General features: G+C 39.8%; 2 protein-coding genes across 8 annotated transcripts in view; one reads left to right on the forward strand and one right to left on the reverse strand.

Annotated features, from left to right (window-relative positions):
- The window catches only part of pnpla7b (patatin-like phospholipase domain containing 7b), a 76,474-nt gene extending 68,913 nt beyond the window's left edge, over positions 1–7,561 (forward strand). For 3 of the 6 annotated variants that reach the window (XM_062384806.1, XM_062384809.1, XM_062384808.1), the window contains exons 30-35: positions 647–795; positions 2,483–2,635; positions 2,726–2,842; positions 3,959–4,043; positions 6,417–6,547; positions 6,697–7,561. In XM_062384806.1, the coding sequence (XP_062240790.1) occupies positions 647–795; positions 2,483–2,635; positions 2,726–2,842; positions 3,959–4,043; positions 6,417–6,547; positions 6,697–6,723 (662 nt within the window). In that variant the 3' untranslated portion in view covers positions 6,724–7,561. Of the gene's footprint in view, positions 1–646; positions 796–2,482; positions 2,636–2,725; positions 2,843–3,088; positions 3,928–3,958; positions 4,044–6,416; positions 6,549–6,696 lie in introns of those variants that run through there. The other 3 variants (XM_062384810.1, XM_062384812.1, XM_062384811.1) reach the window with 3 other exon arrangements.
- A 2,399-nt stretch (positions 7,562–9,960) lies between these two features.
- On the reverse strand, positions 9,961–15,937 carry LOC133950709 (phosphatidylinositol 4-phosphate 5-kinase-like protein 1). Of its 2 annotated transcripts, none has more exons than XM_062384813.1 (10): positions 15,885–15,937; positions 15,178–15,366; positions 15,046–15,096; positions 14,759–14,913; positions 13,929–14,053; positions 13,644–13,678; positions 13,501–13,556; positions 13,310–13,422; positions 13,052–13,214; positions 9,961–10,847 (listed from the first exon to the last, which is right to left on the reverse strand). In XM_062384813.1, the coding sequence occupies exons 2-10, from the start codon at positions 15,364–15,366 to the stop codon at positions 10,415–10,417; spliced, it is 1,320 nt and encodes a 439-aa protein (XP_062240797.1). In that variant the 5' UTR covers positions 15,885–15,937; the 3' UTR covers positions 9,961–10,414. The 2 variants fall into 2 exon arrangements, with proteins under 2 accessions (XP_062240797.1, XP_062240798.1); XM_062384814.1 differs by having other exon boundaries at positions 15,178–15,371; positions 15,885–15,899.
- Between the last annotated feature and the right edge of the window lie 1,782 nt (positions 15,938–17,719).

Raw genomic sequence — 17,719 nt, forward strand, 5'->3', positions numbered from 1 at the left:
TCTGTGCTGTTTGAAGTCCAGTGAAGGGGTCTTGCTGGTTTGTGACTCCTGTCGTTATTGTTGTTCTGCCTGCAAGACTCTGTCTTTGGTTGAAGCCATTAATCTGGCTCTCGGTGTTGCTGCCCTTTTTGGAAGGCTTCTGGCAGGCATGGAGGTTGGAAGAGCTTGGGTTGTGAGTATATCTCCCTGGCTGGGGGAGCAGGAGAGGTACATCTCTCGTCCAAGAGTAATCAGGAAGAGAGAGATATTGAAATTTACATATTAAAGTTAATACTTTGTTCAAAACCTCACTCATTTTGGCCCAGTCCTATGTATGTTGAGGAGACGAATGCCATGAAGAGATGACCTGTTGCATCAGAATCTACCATGTACAAGTTTTTTTCTGTTGAAGTAAAAAGGGCTCTGGTGGATTTTGTTACTGTGGCAGTGCAGTGCTGATGGTCTGTTAGCTCACATAACCTAAGCATATGGGAATAATTTAAGCATCACAGTAGATTCAAGAAAACCTGGTTGTTAGCATGAAAATGTTTAAAGAAGTTCAGACCTAGATAAAAGATACAAGTCAAACCTCTTCATGGTCAGTTTATGAAATACACTCAAGACCTAGAATGCTGCCTAAGTGCATTTGTCCTATTTTTGTATCTAGCTGATGTGGCACGCTCAATGGGGGCCAAGGTTGTGATTGCAATTGATGTTGGAAGCCAGGATGAAACCAACTTGACCAACTACGGTGACTCGCTGAACGGCTGGTGGCTGCTGTGGAAACGATTCAACCCACTGGCTGAGAAGGTCAAGGTAAACTGTCGTCTGTAAATATTGTTAATTAACTTTTTTTTGTTTGTTTTTAATCACCCAGTGCACCCATTTCACATTCATTTGTTGCTTAGTTTTAGGGGTGCACGATATGGATTTTCCTGATACCGATAATTACGTGATCACATGGCCGATACCAATAATAATTCACGTTTCTTAAAAAGTTCATAGCCTGCAGTTTATGCACACCTGAGGGTAAAATTGCCAAATATAGTAAGCAAATATTGATGAATTAATATTACATTGTTAACACAACAAAAACTGTTCTGACTGAGTTCTGAACGTACTTTAAGTTTTTTAGTGAAGTGCATCAGAAAACTTCAAACAACAATTTTTACATCTCAAATAAGACATGTCAATGTATTCAAATATTAATTCAGATAAATTACTGAGCTGTAAAGCTAATACCAGCATCTTTAAGTTTGAGAGTTACTATGTTTATGTTTTCACCTGGTTCATTTATTAAAGATGCTGAAAATCACCAGCACCGTCTCTGGCTCTTTACAGCCAGAGATGCGGACCGGCAAGCACAGATGGCGCTGGTATGTTTTTTTTTGCTAACCCTGGCTGCAAGCACCTCATGTTCTTCCGTTTATCGGAAGTTTCATCGCCTATAATTTCCGATTCCGATAAATAAATAATAATATAAAATTGCCATTATAGGGCCGATATATATTGTGCATCCCTAATTAGTTTTTTTAGTAGACATCTAGCAGCAATTTTCTTTTCAGCTTGATACTAGATATTAACAAAGTCTGTTTCAGAAGAATAAAATGATCTAAACAGTCCAAACTCTTTCCTCAGAGAAAACAAAAGACTTTATATTATAACCAAAACAACAACAATCCAAAATACTCATCGTAAAAGAGGCAAAGTCCAAGTAATGAGTCCATGATGAAAACTGAAAATACTCTTATTTAAGAGTCAAAGTACAGTGTCATGACACCAGGAGCTCCTGCCACTGTCAGTGTGTTTCCTCCAAAACAATGTGCTGGACCTGCTATTGCCCCTTTTTACAATCAGCCAAGCCCCTGAGAACTTATTCACCACTCGTTGTTTTTGTCTTTATATGATCCATTTCGATGTACTAGCTAGTAGTAGTGACATGGTAGTGACGGTTATTTGTTTGAAAGGGAAGTAGTTTAAAATGAGGTTACAGGATTCACAATGAAATAAATCCTTGTGCAGACTAGGCTTCATAGAAGCAGATTTAAAATAATGCACAATATTTAAACTCCTCATTTCTCCAGAAAAAAACATACAAACTTTTAGTTGCTGGCGCGCGTACCCGCAGGTACCCAACCCACTGCATAATTCTATTCTGCATGACCATATTTCACAAACACTATGCGCCATTATAGTCGACAACAACTACAGACTTTTCTAGTCTTGATGACCACTCAAAGCACTTTAAAGTACAGTTTTACATTCACCCATTCACACACACATTCATACAGTGCATCTATTCGCAGCACTATGTTATTCTATGGGGGGCCATTCTGGGTTCAAGGACACTTCGGCATGCAGATGGTTCAGACTAGGGATCGAGCTGCAGACCTTCAGGTTGGAGGACAACCACTCTACCCCTCAGCAACAGCCGTCTTAAGTTATACGGTTTACAGAGATGCACAGATTCTGTTCCGATCAGTGGTTAAATTTCCACTTGCAGGTCCTGAACATGGCAGAGATCCAAACCCGGCTCGCTTACGTTTGCTGCGTGCGGCAGCTGGAAGTGGTCAAAGACAGTGAGTATTGCGAGTACATTCGACCACCCATCAACCACTATGGCACACTAGAGTTTGGCAAGTTCGACGAGATTGCTGTGAGTTTCCCCTCTGTTTTTCTCAATGATTTTCTCCTTGTCTCCTCCACCCGTAAATCTCACCCTAACCCCTTGTCACTGTGGCCTCAGGAGGTTGGATACCAGCACGGGAAGACACTGTTCGATGTGTGGCAGCGCAGCGGGGTGGTGGACAGTATGCTGAAGGACAGACATCTGGAAGACTTCCACAAGACCAAACCAGGCGATGTGAGTAAAATCTAGATTTTAAAACTGTTATCAATTTGTTTTATTTGATTTTAATTGCAGTAAGCTGTGTTATTATTGTTGCTGATGAGGCTCACCACTGCTTTGTTATCAGCATGCCCCACTGGTAAAATAAATAAACAACACCCACTAACATCTAGGTTTTGCCTGAAGTGAGAGTGGATACAGTCAATATACACTCACAGATCAAATTACTTTTCAGTAGTTTTAATCCTCTTTGATTGGCAGTGATGGAAAATTGACAACCAGATGAACCTGCTAATATGCCAAGAGAGCAAGGTGAGAGAGCGCCTGAGAAAAGAAAAGTGTGTTGTGGTTAGAAAAGCCCCAAAACTCACAGTTTCATCTTGTGACACCTACAACATTATTCCTCTTTAGCTTGTTGGGATGAGTGCTCGGGCCCGAGAGATTTCTGCAAGGAAATTTTCTAGCTGTTCATCGTAGGACCTCTGACTTAACCTGGGATGCTGTGTGGCTCTTCTGCTTTGTGAGAGGGTCTTACAATGTCTGCAGTCACATGATGGTCTTGATTCCCTGCACAAAAGTCGTTCAGCACATCCGACAGGAAAGCATGACTGTCACAAGTCTGTGAGGGGGTCATATAATTTGTGAAGGCCATGTGCTATGTTTAATTGTCCTCAATCTCCTCCTCTTTTATTGGTACACTGCTTCCTTGTACTGCAATGTACCAATTTACTGCCCCCAACTTCTGTATCTTGAATTGTCCTCTGAAACTGGGAGCAATAAATATCAAATTGCTTGGTCTATGCAACATATGGACCAGGTTTTAAATTTGCACAAAGTTACAAAAAATGCCAGGGCATTCAATCAAGTTTGCATAGATTAAAATATGTAGACAAGTTTTATATCACAATTGGAAAGCTATGGCTATATCAAATAGGTGAAGATTTTGTCATCACAAGGTCTCTGTTGATCTCATAGACTTAAGGTTGATGTACACAGACATGTAAATAAATATTTTGTTATTAATACTTCAGTAGTTTTTTTTTATGCCAGTTGATGTTTTAAATGTATTATCTAAATACAATGTACTGAAGCTGATACATACACATTGGAATGATGCAACGTGTCTTTCAGGTGGTCACCTGCCCGAACGCCTCTTTTACAGACCTGGCGGAGATTGTGTCAAGAATAGAACCTGTGAAGAATGCCCTAATCAATGGTAAATTATCAATAACATATTGAACTATCAACTGAAAATGTCATCTACATATACAAAATATAAATGGCTGCATTTGATTCAAGGTATTTGATTTAGGCAATAGCTTTGAAAGCTATATATATTTGACAAAATCTCTAATACAATTGGAGGAATTACAAAGACATGAACTGCAGTGTCAGATACATGTCTGATTTCAATCAATCAATCAATCAATCAAATTGTATTTGTACAGCCTAGTGATTCTCAAATGGGGGTACGCGTACCCCTGGGGGTACTTGAAGGTACTCCAGGGGGTACTTGAGATTTTGTTTTTATATATTTAAAATTAGCATCCATTCAAAAATCCTTGAAAAATTGTTATTTAACAAACATTCAATAAAATATAAGTGTAAGTTCATGAACTAAATTTTATATTCAGTAGGCTTTTCAATTTAATTATCCTAAAAAAACAGAGTCTCCCCCATACCGATGGTTTGACCCAACCTGGCACACACCACCTGTCATCACCTGCCTTGAAAACTTCAACAATGGAGTTGAGTTGAAGTGCAGCAGCAATGCTGCTGAAACACGGAGGGACAAGTACCAATGAAGGCGAAACCAGAGCAGAGAGCCTTCCCTAAACAACACCGTGAGAGCTTGTGCCTCTTCGGAGGCTCGCTAAAACGTAAAGGTTTTCCGTTGTGAAGTTAATGATTCATAACAAGTCCGCGTCTCTACCGGTACCCTTTCAAAATAAAGCATGTAATACAAAAGCGGAAATGAAATTGTATGACCTTAAAGCGAGCAAATATTTCACAATAAAATAACAGAAAGACACTTCAACAATATTAACAATAACATAGATTGGGTTATTTCCACTTTTTGCTTTTTCTGTGGGGAGAGATTAGCCAACATTGGCATTAAGCCACCACATCTTCAGCGGTATCTCCAGACAAAACATGAAAGTCATGTTGGTAAGCCACCTGAGTTTTTTAAGAGGAAACTTTCTGAATTCAGGTCATCTCAAGACACGATGCGAAAAGCCTCCCAGAAGCAGAGAGAAACAAGCTACCTGTCAGTATTCTTTTCGATCCTTAAAGAAGATATTTTAAGATGATAAATATTGAAAAAATATGTTTTGAGCTAATCTTTTATTTAAAACTAAGTTAATGATTTATTTTTTGGGAAGAAGTGTTTAGCTATAATTAAGTTCATGAGTTCAGTTTGAGAACATATCTTTATTATGATCCCAAAAGAGGTCACTTTAAGTTGATAATTATTTTGATGTGCAGAAATCTTTATTTATATTGAGATAATAATAGTTATTTTTTATATCTTTTTATTTCAAAATAGTTCAAGAGAGACCACTAAAAATGAGCAATGTTATGGAAATTGATGGAGTTTTAAAATGCTTTGCGCTGGTTAGGGGGTACTCGGCAGAATTTTTTCTTCGAAGGGGGTACGTCACTGAAAAAAGGTTGAGAACCACTGGTATAGCCCATATTCACAAATCACAATTGGTCTCATAGGGCTTTAACATGGTGTGACATCCTCTGTCCTTAACCCTCAACAAGAGTAAGGAAACACTATTAAAAACCCTTTTAACAGGGTAAAAATATGTAGAAACCTCAGAGAGAGCCAGATGTGAGGGATCCCTCTCCAAGGACGGACAGAAGTGAAATAGGTGTCAAATGTAGAGGAGAACATCATCAGGATAAAGGTTTTAGCAACATTGATAAGAGTAAACATTTTGAAGGATAACTGAAGGTCAATGAATTGATGCATTATTGTCAGTAATGGTCAAGTATCTGAGGAGAAATACTATATATCAAGCAGTCCTGCTGCAATCATAGTCTCTGGTCAGCAGCCAGCCATATCATGATCCACCATCAAGATCGGATGCCACTATAGTCCACAGTCATTCTCCACTGCCGCAAAATATAATATTATATAATATCCATATACATTTTTTTACCTGTTGTTCATATCAAAAGTTTGTGGATAAGATCTGACAAGGGTTTTTAAGTCCAAATCGCTGGTTCGATTCCTCGCGGTGACAATACAACATACCTGCCAGGAAAACACCCGGATCTGTTCCAAAGTCCAAAGAGCACTCTCCCTACCCCCTTTGTCTGAGTGCCCCTGAGCAAGGCACCTTACTTACATCTGCTCCCCGGGTGCTGTGCATGGCTGCCCACTGCTCTGTGTGTCATGTGATGTTCACCAGATGGGACAAAAGCAGAAGACAAATTTCCATACACTGCAGGTTGTGTGATTGTGCATGTGTTAAATGATCAATAAATGTATCTTATCTTATCTTATCATTAATACAGAAAAATGATTTATCTAAAATGACAAAAATGGGTGGACATGTCTTGTCCTGTCTATCTTCAGAGGAAATCTCTGATGAATACCAGACAGACTATGACGAGGAGGCGGTTGAAAGCGCTCTGTCTGACTTTGAGGCGTTCACTGCTGGCAGCGAGCAAACAGAGGGAGAGGAGACAGCGGACACGGCTGAAACAGTATGTATAAAACAATTGTAAATATAAAACTTCCCAATCTCTTGTTTTATTTTGATTAATACAGACACACAACACAAATAACTAATAATAAAGGAATATAAGTATATATGAGTAATAATGTAACTTTTGATTTTCCATCTTTTTCACAGGATGAAGAAATTCCTATCCGAGGTTGACCCAGCACAAAGACTGGATCCATCAAGGCTGCGACTACCTGCCAACTACTGGTCCACAACACACATGTGTGAATGAAGTAGGGTACAGACATGTTGCTGATACCCGTGTCCAGTGACTTGCTCAAGGAGACTTCAGCAGAACACAGAACTGTAAATGAATACAGTAAATTTAATCAAGTATCAAAACCTGCTAGTAAAATAAAATAGTTTTAATTGTGTCAAGATCCCCACTGTGTCTCTTAGAAAGTGATTTTAACTGTTCAGTCACAACAACCTAGGTTTGTGCTTGTCATGGAGTTTGTGAGACACTGCGCATCTGTGAGAAGAGTGAAAATGGGAAAATACCAAGAACTCCATAAATTCTCTGGAGGAAGTCCCAGAGCAGCAGAACAATTTTTTTTAATGAGCTAATTTTGCAACAGGATGTAATATTTGTTTAGCTTTTCTCAAACATAAATGAAAGTGTATCTTAGTAAGGAATTATGAAATTGTATGTTAATGCACTACAGTCTTTCAACTTACATTTGAAAAAAGTGACTGCTTATGGTGATAAGCACTCACTTTTTCTTACAGTTTTATGTATAGCTAGTTCATACTATAATAACCTCAGAGTCCTGAAGCAGTATAATGCAACTCATCATGTTTACTTAGAAGTTCAAACAGTAAACATATGTTCTTTGTGTGGCTGCAGTAAACTTCAAGAAGTGTTAACCTCATTTCTGTATGAAAATGAGGGGATTTCTTTCTCTCCTTTTTCAGAGCAGAGCCATGTGCAAACTATAGGTGTGACAAAAGAATGTGAAATGTGACTAATAAACTTTCAATAATTTACTTCTTACACATGTCTGGTCTTTTTATGTTTATCACACACTTCATACAGAACTAACCAAGTTTGAAACAATATACCCAGTGCCACCCCCTCAATGTTTCAATTTAAACCAGATTTCAAAATGGAAATCTTTGTTGGCTCGACTCCCACTCCCACTCAAATTGATTTAAAAATAATTAGCCTGCTTGCTTAAGGTTTGACTGGTCATGGTACATGAGAAATCAACACAAACATCTACAACCTCTTGCCTTTCTGGACTTTGTTACTTCACTTCTTCTTCCAGCTCATGTCAGCCAGCAGTCATAATTACTTCAGCCGTCACACACTATTATTATATTCTATAGTTCTCTCTCTCTCTCTCTCTCTCTCTCTTTATCTCTCTCTCTCTCTCTCTCTCTCCATCTCTCTCTCTCTCTGTCCCTCTCTCTCTCTCTCTCTCTGTCCCTCTCCCAGTCCACCCCTCCCTGCCCTCTTTCTCTACCATTTTTCTCTGCTCAACCCAAATGGTAAAGACAGAAACACAGTGAGTCTGGTTCTGTTGGAGTTTTTTTCAGTTAAAAGTGGTTTTTAGTTTTTCTTGCTCCAGAGTCACAATGTGCTGCTCATTGTGGGAACTGTTGGTATCTTTATAGAACTGTAAGGTTCTCGATCACTATGTGAAGTTCCTTTAGAGTTGCTGTGATTTGAATAAAATTCTTCAACTCCAGAAGTTACAGTTTTTCTCAGTTGTTAACACACAAAAAGCAAAAATTCTGCATAATTTGCACAACCTTCACTTCATGTACCAATCACTCGACCCAATTTGGCACTAATTCACACTCCCTTATCTGCATTAGACTCTGACTTTCATTCTTTACACTCTGATGTCAATTACACATCACATTGTTGTCAAAACACGATACACAATGTTCAGTTGTTGCACACACTTCTCAAGTAAAATCTCAAAGCATCAACCTACAACACACAAATACTCAAATCTCGAAACATTCAGGTCTGTTGAGCAATTTCACCTCATTTACACAGCCGAACAGGAGACTGAAATTGTAGATATGGTTTCGTGAGAACAACTCTATCACACTTGAACGGAACACAGGCATGAAGGCGTTACGGCGAGAGTTTGTGCTTGTAGGTACCAACATTCAGCACTGACACATGCATGTATTGTACCTGTAATCTAATATTGTTCCTTTTCTACAGTGTCTCACTGTAGCCCACTGTGTTGACCTCTCTGTGTCCATACTGTAACTTGCATTCTCATGCTGTCTGTGTCAGCGGATCCAGGAGCATGATACAGCTCATGTGTTGTACCAGTACATCTTTATTGATGAGGTTATAAAGGTATTCAACCTGGTGAAGAGGAGGCGACGGGGCAGAAACCTCATTGGCCAGCGGGCCATTGTTGAGGCCATGAATCACCATGGGATCTTGCACCGTCATGCCCACCTAGGGTTCTATAACGCTGCCGGTCTCCTCGTCTTCCTGGATGGCCTGCATGACCTGCTGGTACCACCTGGTCAGATAGATGACCCACAGCGGATCGATCACGTTGTCATCTGGGACAATGTGAGCTTCCACCGGGCTGCTCAAGTGCGTGAGTGGTTCCAGGACCACCCACATTTTTCCGTTCTATACCTTCCACCTTATTCTCCTTTCCTGAATCCTATTGAGGAATTATTTTCAGCTTGGAGGTGGAAGGTATATGAACGGAACCCACAGGACCGGGTCCCACTGCTCCAGGCCATGGAGGAGGCCTGTGGCGACGTGAGTGTCGAGGCCTGTCAGCATTTTGTGTGTGAGGTTTTTAGTTTTCTGTGTGCAGTTTTGAGAAAGCCCTTACTGTTTTAAAAAACGTGTGTTAACAATTGTGAAAAACTGTAATTTTTGTGAAGGGGGGGGGGTGAGCAGGCCGGTTTACAGTACTGTACTGTTCTCTGTGTGTACCGAAATAAGCTGTTTTATGTTTGACTATGACACAAGTAGGCCTACATTGAGACATTTTACAAAAGGAGAAATGGCACATTCTCCAGAGTCAATGTCATTCATATGGTGTGTTCCATTTTGATGATTGTGTTTTCAATTTTGCACTTCAGTGTACTGTAAATGCTTGGTAGTGTGCAAGCAAATGCTTAGTTGTGTGTACTCAATGAATGGTATGTGTGTGTCATTTGAAAATATGGCTGTGTGTACCAAATGAAAACATGAGTTCCATTTTGTGAACAGGTAAGAGATTTGATAGCAAGGAGTCATCTTGCAAAGGGAGTGTCAGGTTTAGCATTTTGTGTGTGAGGTTTTCAGTTTTATGTGTGCAGTTTTGAGAAAGCCGTTATTGTTTTGAAAAACGTGTGTTAAAAATTGTGAAAAACTGTAATAAAGAAAGTCACTTAGAAGCACACCAAACATGACGGATGTATGTCTCATACGCTATTTATTCATCATTCAGAAAGATTCATATGTTTGGTCTCTAATCGTGTCTCACTTTCTTTGAACAGTCTCTTTGATTGCGTTGTTCATTTACAATAACGTAGCATAATTCAAGCAGGAAGAATGTACCGGTGTTACTGCTATAAGCACATAAAGCACAACTACTGGTGTTTCAAGAGCATCTTACAGCTATCTGCAAGTATAACAACTCAATGTTAAAAACACACATGTACAGAGTCACTTTGAATTGTTTTATTAATCTTGTGGTTTTATCTTTGAAAATAAGAAATAAAAATAAGAAAACCACTTGGCTTTTGGACTCCACAATATGGTGAATTTCAAACATCAGAGTCAGTGCGAGACACAAACTCATCCGGTGGACTTTGGGGATTATATAGCAGGCTGTGTTTTTGTCAGTGATGAATGTTTTTCTTCATTTGGTCATTGAGTGTGTTCCTCCATCCATTGACAGAATCTGCGTGAGTACTTTGTTGGTCTCACCGTGGAAAAGGCTCTGCCTGGGTAACGGAGGCTTTTCCACAGGTTCTCCAGTTTTTTCTTCCAGTTGTAGACGGTAAAAATGTCAATGATGCCCACAAAGTAGCGTCGGTCCGGCCCATCAATCACATGAATGGCATTTTTGCAATTGGGCAGAAGCCTGTGATGATGCTCGTGAAAATCCTGGAGCACTGAGTCGGTCCTAGTTTCTTTAGCGGCCCAGTTTATCTCCTGGAGGGGGATCCCTTCAGTGGCACTCTCAGCTGCTGCCTGTGGCTGGCCTGACCCACAGTCTGTGGTATCACCCCGGGTCTCTGATAGTAGTGGGATTGAGGGGGGGTCTACCTCTGTGGGACTATCATCTAAGTCCATAGACCTATAAAAGAGAAAAATTTGCAGAACACAAGCAGAGTTTACTGTGAAACTGCAACAAAGTCAGTCTAAAAAACTGGATTCATGATTTTCATTCATTCATGACATCAAATTACATAAATACACAAGACTGAAGAATATTGCTTAAAGGGATAATCATTGTCTTCTCACGACTATGTCAATGTAGGGTTAGGTGAAGCATTTTGGTGTCATTTCAAGTTGAATTTAAGTGTCGGGGCTTACAGAGACTTGAATGACTGAAGTAGTATGGAGGTATTTTCAGTTTTTTCCTCCTTTTTTTCGTTTTTTAAGAATCAGTGTTCTTGTGGACTCAAACACTTCAACCACCCCTCCATTAGCATAGTGGTGAGTAATGAGAGAATTTTCATTTTTCAGTAAACTATCCGTTGAAGGTTTCTGATTAGGTTTGTTTGTGGCTTTTGAATAAGTGTTTGACCCTTTCAAAGTAGCAGTGTTTCTCACACCTAAAGGAGCAGGATGCCCATTTCAAGAGTGCTATGATGGGTAGTGTAGATCAATGAATGGCACTGGGATGTCAGGGCTAAACCATATTGTGGTCATATTCTCATAGATGTCCTTAACTTTCTCTGCTGAAGGAGAATTCCAATAAATATTGGTGTCCTCAAAGTTTGACTTAGGGCCAGATTATCATCTCTAATGTTTAACAGTTTGGAAGATAATTATCAGGCCTGTCTTACAAGACAAATCAAAACCCATTTCTACATCTATGGCAAGTAATTCCAATTACTGAGAAACTGAGATTTTATCTTCTGAGACAAGTCAAAGTCAAAGTGACTTTTTACAAAAATGTAGCGCGCAAACTCCACCAAGACCCTAACCTGGATGCCAGACGAAATTAGCCCCGCCCACAACATTTCAGGTCGGGAAGTTCGGTCTGGAGTCGCTCCGTTGGGGAGAAATAATGCCCGGTTCGAAATCATCTGGACCAATCAGATTGTCAGGGCGGGCTTTATACGATGATGGACAGATGATCAACGGTAACGTAATCAACTACGTCATCAAAGTGCACCTGGGTTGACGTTGTTTTCCACAAAAATGCCTGCCGCTGGAGAGCTGAGATGTGTAGATGCTGCCATTGAGTCTGTTTTAGAAGACATCGACAGCGCATTAATTTTGAAAGAAGAACAGAGAAACGCGATCAAGGCATTTGTAGATCGAAAATATGTTTTTGCCATCCTTCCTACGGGATTCGGAAAAAGTTTAATCTATCAGCTGGCCCCCGGCCAAAATCGTTTTTGCCGATCTTCTTCTACATCTTCCAGCGTGCGTGCAGCTGAGTTCTGTTGACAACAACTATGCGTCGCTTTACATACGTCACATATTACGTTGCTCTGATTGGTTGTAGGTCTATCCAATTGAGCGAAGAGGAATTTTATTTCCTGGTTCGGTTGAAACACGCCCCATAATCACAGCCCAATGGAGCGGTATCAGACTCACATTCTGACTAGAATTGTGAGTATGACAACATCAGGCTACCAAGACCCCAAAATCCCCATAAATTCTCCCTACCCTGTCTAGTGCCCCTGAGCAAGGCACCTTACTCCCCCAACATCTGCTCCCCGTGCGCTGTACATGGCTGCTCACTGCTCTGTGTGTCCTTCACCAGATGGGTTAAAAGCAGAGGTTAAATTTCCCTACCTGCATGAGTGTGCCTGTGCATGTCAGTGCATGTGATTGGAACAAATAAATGTATCTTAATCTTATCTTAATAAATATATCTAAAATCTGTTCCTTTGTCTTGATTCAAGGGAACATTTTAATGTGGTTAAATCACTAATTAAGTACACTTATCTGCTGCTTGTCCTGAGGAGAAGACAGTGATATTCATATTCCTCAGAACAAGTATTTGACTTCATTAAGTCTCTTGTGCTTCGTGAGTCACATTCAAAACTTGTGAATATTCAGCTATAACTTGCAACTTAGTTTCATCTAGAGAGGAGGCAGGATCAGGCAGCATGTGTTTACTTTTCAGGCTCTTTAAATAAAATTAAATAATTAACCCTAATGGCCATGAATTCCCAATGATCATTAAGTCATATTTGGCCTAGTGGAAGTGTATAGTGAAAAAAGTAGAATGGAACCTAGAACAGAGCTTTAAAGCACTCTGTGCCCAGAGGAGCCACCCTTTGACACACAACAATCAGTACCTGCTCATTTGAAACCTACTTTGTGGCACGAACAACCAGATTTGCCAAAGAGTGTTTTCCATCGCGCTCGTCTCGGTGCAGAGGTTGATGGGCCAGCAGGAGACTGTAGTCCAGCACATTGAGCCCCTGAAGAAAGGCAGTGTCCACTTTCACTTGATCTGCAAACCAGGGTTTGTCTTGACCTGCAGCAACCACACAAACATTTCAATTCAGTGTGCCCTTCCCATTTTATGACAATGGAAACAAGTACAGTAAGTGCAGGGGTGAGAACACTCACCTAATGCAATGTACTGCCCTTCAAAGTTATTGTCCTTCAGCACTTTTATCATTTGTTTTCCCCCAGTGTCAGGGTTAGTCCGTCTACCCACTTCACAGCCTTTAATGTCGTATCTGTGCAACAGTAACATCACTTTATAGACCAGGCAGAGATCCACACAGCAGAACTCACTGTGAACATTGAAGCTGTACCTGATATTGATCCTCTCATCAGGGTAAAACACACTCTGCATCACGATGAAGTACTTCTGGAGAGCGGACAGACATCACTGCATTGTAGTACTGGTACTGTTAGGATATATTGGATATAATGACTTGTTTTCTGGAGGAAATACCTTTATTTGATTTGGAATAACAATCTTGAAGACACCTGGAAAGGGAAAAGAAGGATGCATACTATTAAATCATGATTTTGCTATATGCTTTAAAAAGTGATACTGTCAATATAAAAAATTGGGAAGCAGTGAATTCAGGTATAATAAGCAACACTTCTTTTGATTGGAAAAGTACAGGTTAGTGGTCTTAGCGGACCTGTAGTCCTCAGCAGAATGTGTCTTGATGGAACAGGACACAGGTGTCAGCAGTGGAGGTGACTCACCCTGTTAACCCAGACCTCTTACCTAGAAATCTCACCATCAGTGAGTGAGGGTATTTCTCCAGGTGGTCCACGTATGCCTGCAGATTGGACAGGAGAAACCTGACCTCCCTTCTGCTCTGGGTCTTTAGGAAGAACCACTTGTCATTCCTGAAACCAACCACAGCCACATCAATCTCATTGCCAGCTAATTTTTTTCATATCCAAAGTCAAACATTTAAAAATTCTCCCTCTCGACACATGCATGGAACTGTTTAGTTAAGGTTAGTGAAAGCTCATGGTTTAAGTTTAATTATTTAACTGTATTGGCAGAGTTAGATGTGTTGCATTTTGTGCCACAGCTGCTAACATGAACACAGCAACAGAGGCACCAGCTCTGCAAACCTAACAGTACAAATGGTGATTACATATTTTAAATCCTTACTTTACCATTCTGAAGCAGTCCTTATATCTTAGAACAAAAGACCAGAATGGTAGAACCCAACAAATTATTCAAAAACAAAAATTGAAATAGAAAATTATAAAAATCTTTCTTAAAAACACATAAACCATTGTGGATCTTCTCTGTGTGGGGGTACTACACACAGCATATGACCCAATCACTTATTGTCATTATTTTCATACATTTCACTCAACCTTCAAATCCCTAACACCTTTATAAGAGCGAAACTACTTCCTACACTGGCCCTGCAGGTTTGAGGTCCACAATCCTTAAAAGTGGACATACTTCCTGGGCTGAAGCATGTACATGTGAATATGTGTGTGTGTTCTTGTGCTTGAAAATGTTTGAAATCAGAGTCATCATGAAATTAGTTAAAGGGTTAGTCAACGTGTGTTTCAGATGATCATGCTCACGTGACAAAGAAATCTGCCTTGCTTTTAGAGTTGCTGACAAACTTGAGGTAGTAGCCACCCAAACAGAGGGAGTTCAGGTATTCCTCCTCTGTGATGTCCAGTGAATGCCTCAGTTTAGCAAATACTGGTGCTGCAAACGTCTGTATCTCAAAGCCCTGGAAGTTAAGGATTAAAACATTTTAGAGGAATTTATAGAAAAACAAAATAAAATGATGAATGGCAAAGGGCATTCAAATATTCAAGCTAAAAACAGGAACATTTGTTTTTAAGTGGATATGATCACTTGCCTCGTGGGTTTGAGTTTCCACTGCCTTGAAATGCTTCTCTGTGAGTTTATCCTGTGTAAAAAGGCCAAGAGTTCCTAAGATCATTATCATGTTTACATTTAACCAGTGGCCTCAAATGAGATGAACGTTTACCTCAGGTGGTGTGTCCATAGAGGCCTGGATTACAGCCTGCATGCCTTCTTTAATTACGCATGTCAGATAATAGAACTCGTGCTCTGGGTTGATCTCAAACACCCCCAACATCCTCCATTGCTGTCTCAAACGCCACCAGACCCTTTGCCTGGTGGTGCCGGATGTCCCGACAGCTTTTTTCCGTGGCATCTGTGCTGCCAGACAGACATCAGTTCAACAAAAAGGCATTAACTCTGTTAAAAATGAAATAGTAGTAGTAGTAGATGTATCAATAATCTATTCATCAGGCTTTATGGACGTTAACATTTAATAAATTCATTTTATTGATAAAAAGAGACAACTATAATTTAATAACGAACTATGTAATTTTGCATACACAATTGTAGCCATAAATTGGAATCATTACACAGAATTTTATGTTTGTGTCACATAAAAACCAATAAGCATAAACCAAAGAGAATGATAAAGGTTTAAGAATAAACCTTAAGTTGGTAAATATAGATACACACATACTCAGCGCAATTTAAACCGCCATACTACAGGCAGGGCTGAGTACACTGTTCTATCAAAGAGAGAAACCTCATTAGGTCAAAACATAAGATTTGTCTTGAAAAGCTAAACACACAAGTACTGTCTATATATATATATATATATATATATATATATATATATATATATAGTACTGTATATATTCAGGGAGCTCTTACCTGGACCGTCTTGTTGGCTGAATATAAAACACAGCAAATGACTCACGCAATTTCTCTACCCACACAGTCTGTCTTGCCTTTGTGTATATACTGCTCCCTCCTACTAGCTCTGCATTCCTGGCAGGTTAGACCAGCTCTGCAGGGTGTGCCACTTGCAAAAGCCAAGGTGTGTGGCGTGTTATTTTTCTTCCCTGTTCTACAAGAAGGCAACCCTGAAGAGAGCAGTCACACTATACCAGTGATGAGATTTTAAAGTCAGTCCTTTCACTGGATCAAGAGAGATAGTGTAACTTTAATTCAATTTGAATTGTATTTGTAGAGCGCCAAATCGTGATATACATTAACTCAAGACACTTTACATTGAAGGTTAGGACCTTCAGAATTTTACAGAAATCCAACAGTTCCCACAATGAGCAGCTCTTTGACGACGGACCTGGCCTCGAAGATCATAACAGTGTGTTAAAATACTTAATGTCACAAGTATACCCTTAGCCAACATTGTTCTGCCTCTAAAGCTTCTCTCAGGGCATGAGATGAAATCCTGTCCTGTCACCTCTGTATGATGTGACCTTGGCATGATCAAATCTTTTGCTACCATTCAGCCAAAAGAGTCTCAGTAAAATTCCTGTGCCGGGATATCCGATCATGTCCCAATGTGTGATACCTCTCTTTAGTATTTAGGATCTGTGTTTCCCTCCTGTTTTTGTCAGTTTGTCTTGTTACCTTGAGCACAGCATTCCAACATTTAGTAAGTCCAGTTCCTATGTGTATGACCTTTATCACCTTTTAAGTTTTGCCTTTAAGCCTGTGGATTTCTGGTACTTTAGCTTTCATAGGACAAGTCAATTACATCTTAATATCTTAAATACTTTTTCTTTCTTTAACACACAGTAAAACACAGAAATATTTTCAGAAATATTGAGCAATTGTCTTTATTTTTGATGAACCAGATTCACAGTCTACAGATACTGAAACAATTTACCACAGAGAAGTAACTTTCCTTCATGATGAAACTCACATGTTCAGCATGTTCATGTTTAGTCCTGCACTATCATGTCAGGAGTGTGGGTGAAGACTTTCTGCCTGATACCTGTGCTGTTATCACTTGCCCTTCTGCTGGTTTTTAATAAGAGCACTTTCACTTTCATATCCATAGGGTTGTTTTTGTGAAATTACATATACACTGAAACCCTGTAATAAGTGCTTGAATAAAGGGCGTCTTGTTATTTAAATACAGTACATATTAAACATGTCTTTAATAATAAAATCACCAGTGGTGGGAGGTAACGAAGTACAAATACTTCTTTCCTGTACTTAAGTAGATTTTTCACATATCTGCACTTTACTTGAGTATTTATTTTCCTGACGACTTTTTACTTTTACTCGCTACATTTGAACACAGATATCTGTACTTTCTACTTCTTACATTCTCAAAACTGTCTCGTTACTTGAGCAGCAGAGGTTGGCTCAACGTGCGCCTGTACGCGCGGCGCACCTCTCTCTCTCTCTCGCTCACTCGCGTGCCCGCTGCCTCGGGAGATGTGCAGGTCCGGCGGCGTGAGGGGGGGCGCAAGACCCCCCTCCGCAGGTTCACCATCAGAAACACTGTTACGAGTTTGACTTCCTCTAGAGCAGTGGTTCCCAAACTTTTTGTGCCCAAGGCACACCAAAGGACAAATAAAAATTTCAAGGCACACCTATTGTGCAAAATAGCCTTATAACACGTGTTATCACTAATATCATCTGTTTATCTGTTAAGTTTATAATTATTTACTAATGCCAAATAAGATGTGACCAAGACAACTATTCTACTCATGAAATATTTATTAACAAAA

This window comes from Platichthys flesus, chromosome 3 (assembly GCF_949316205.1).
Source record: "Platichthys flesus chromosome 3, fPlaFle2.1, whole genome shotgun sequence".
Taxonomy (NCBI): domain Eukaryota; kingdom Metazoa; phylum Chordata; class Actinopteri; order Pleuronectiformes; family Pleuronectidae; genus Platichthys; species Platichthys flesus.

Excerpts from the sequence above, each read along its gene's own strand:
- LOC133950709 (XM_062384813.1), bottom strand. The coding sequence starts at position 15,366 with ATGCCACGGAAAAAAGCTGTCGGGACATCCGGCACCACCAGGCAAAGG. Across the intron at positions 14,914-15,045 it reads TGGAAACTCAAACCCACGAG|GGCTTTGAGATACAGACGTT; the intron begins GCAAGTGATCAT and ends CTTAACTTCCAG. Across the intron at positions 13,215-13,309 it reads AGGGCAGTACATTGCATTAG|GTCAAGACAAACCCTGGTTT; the intron begins GTGAGTGTTCTC and ends TGGTTGCTGCAG.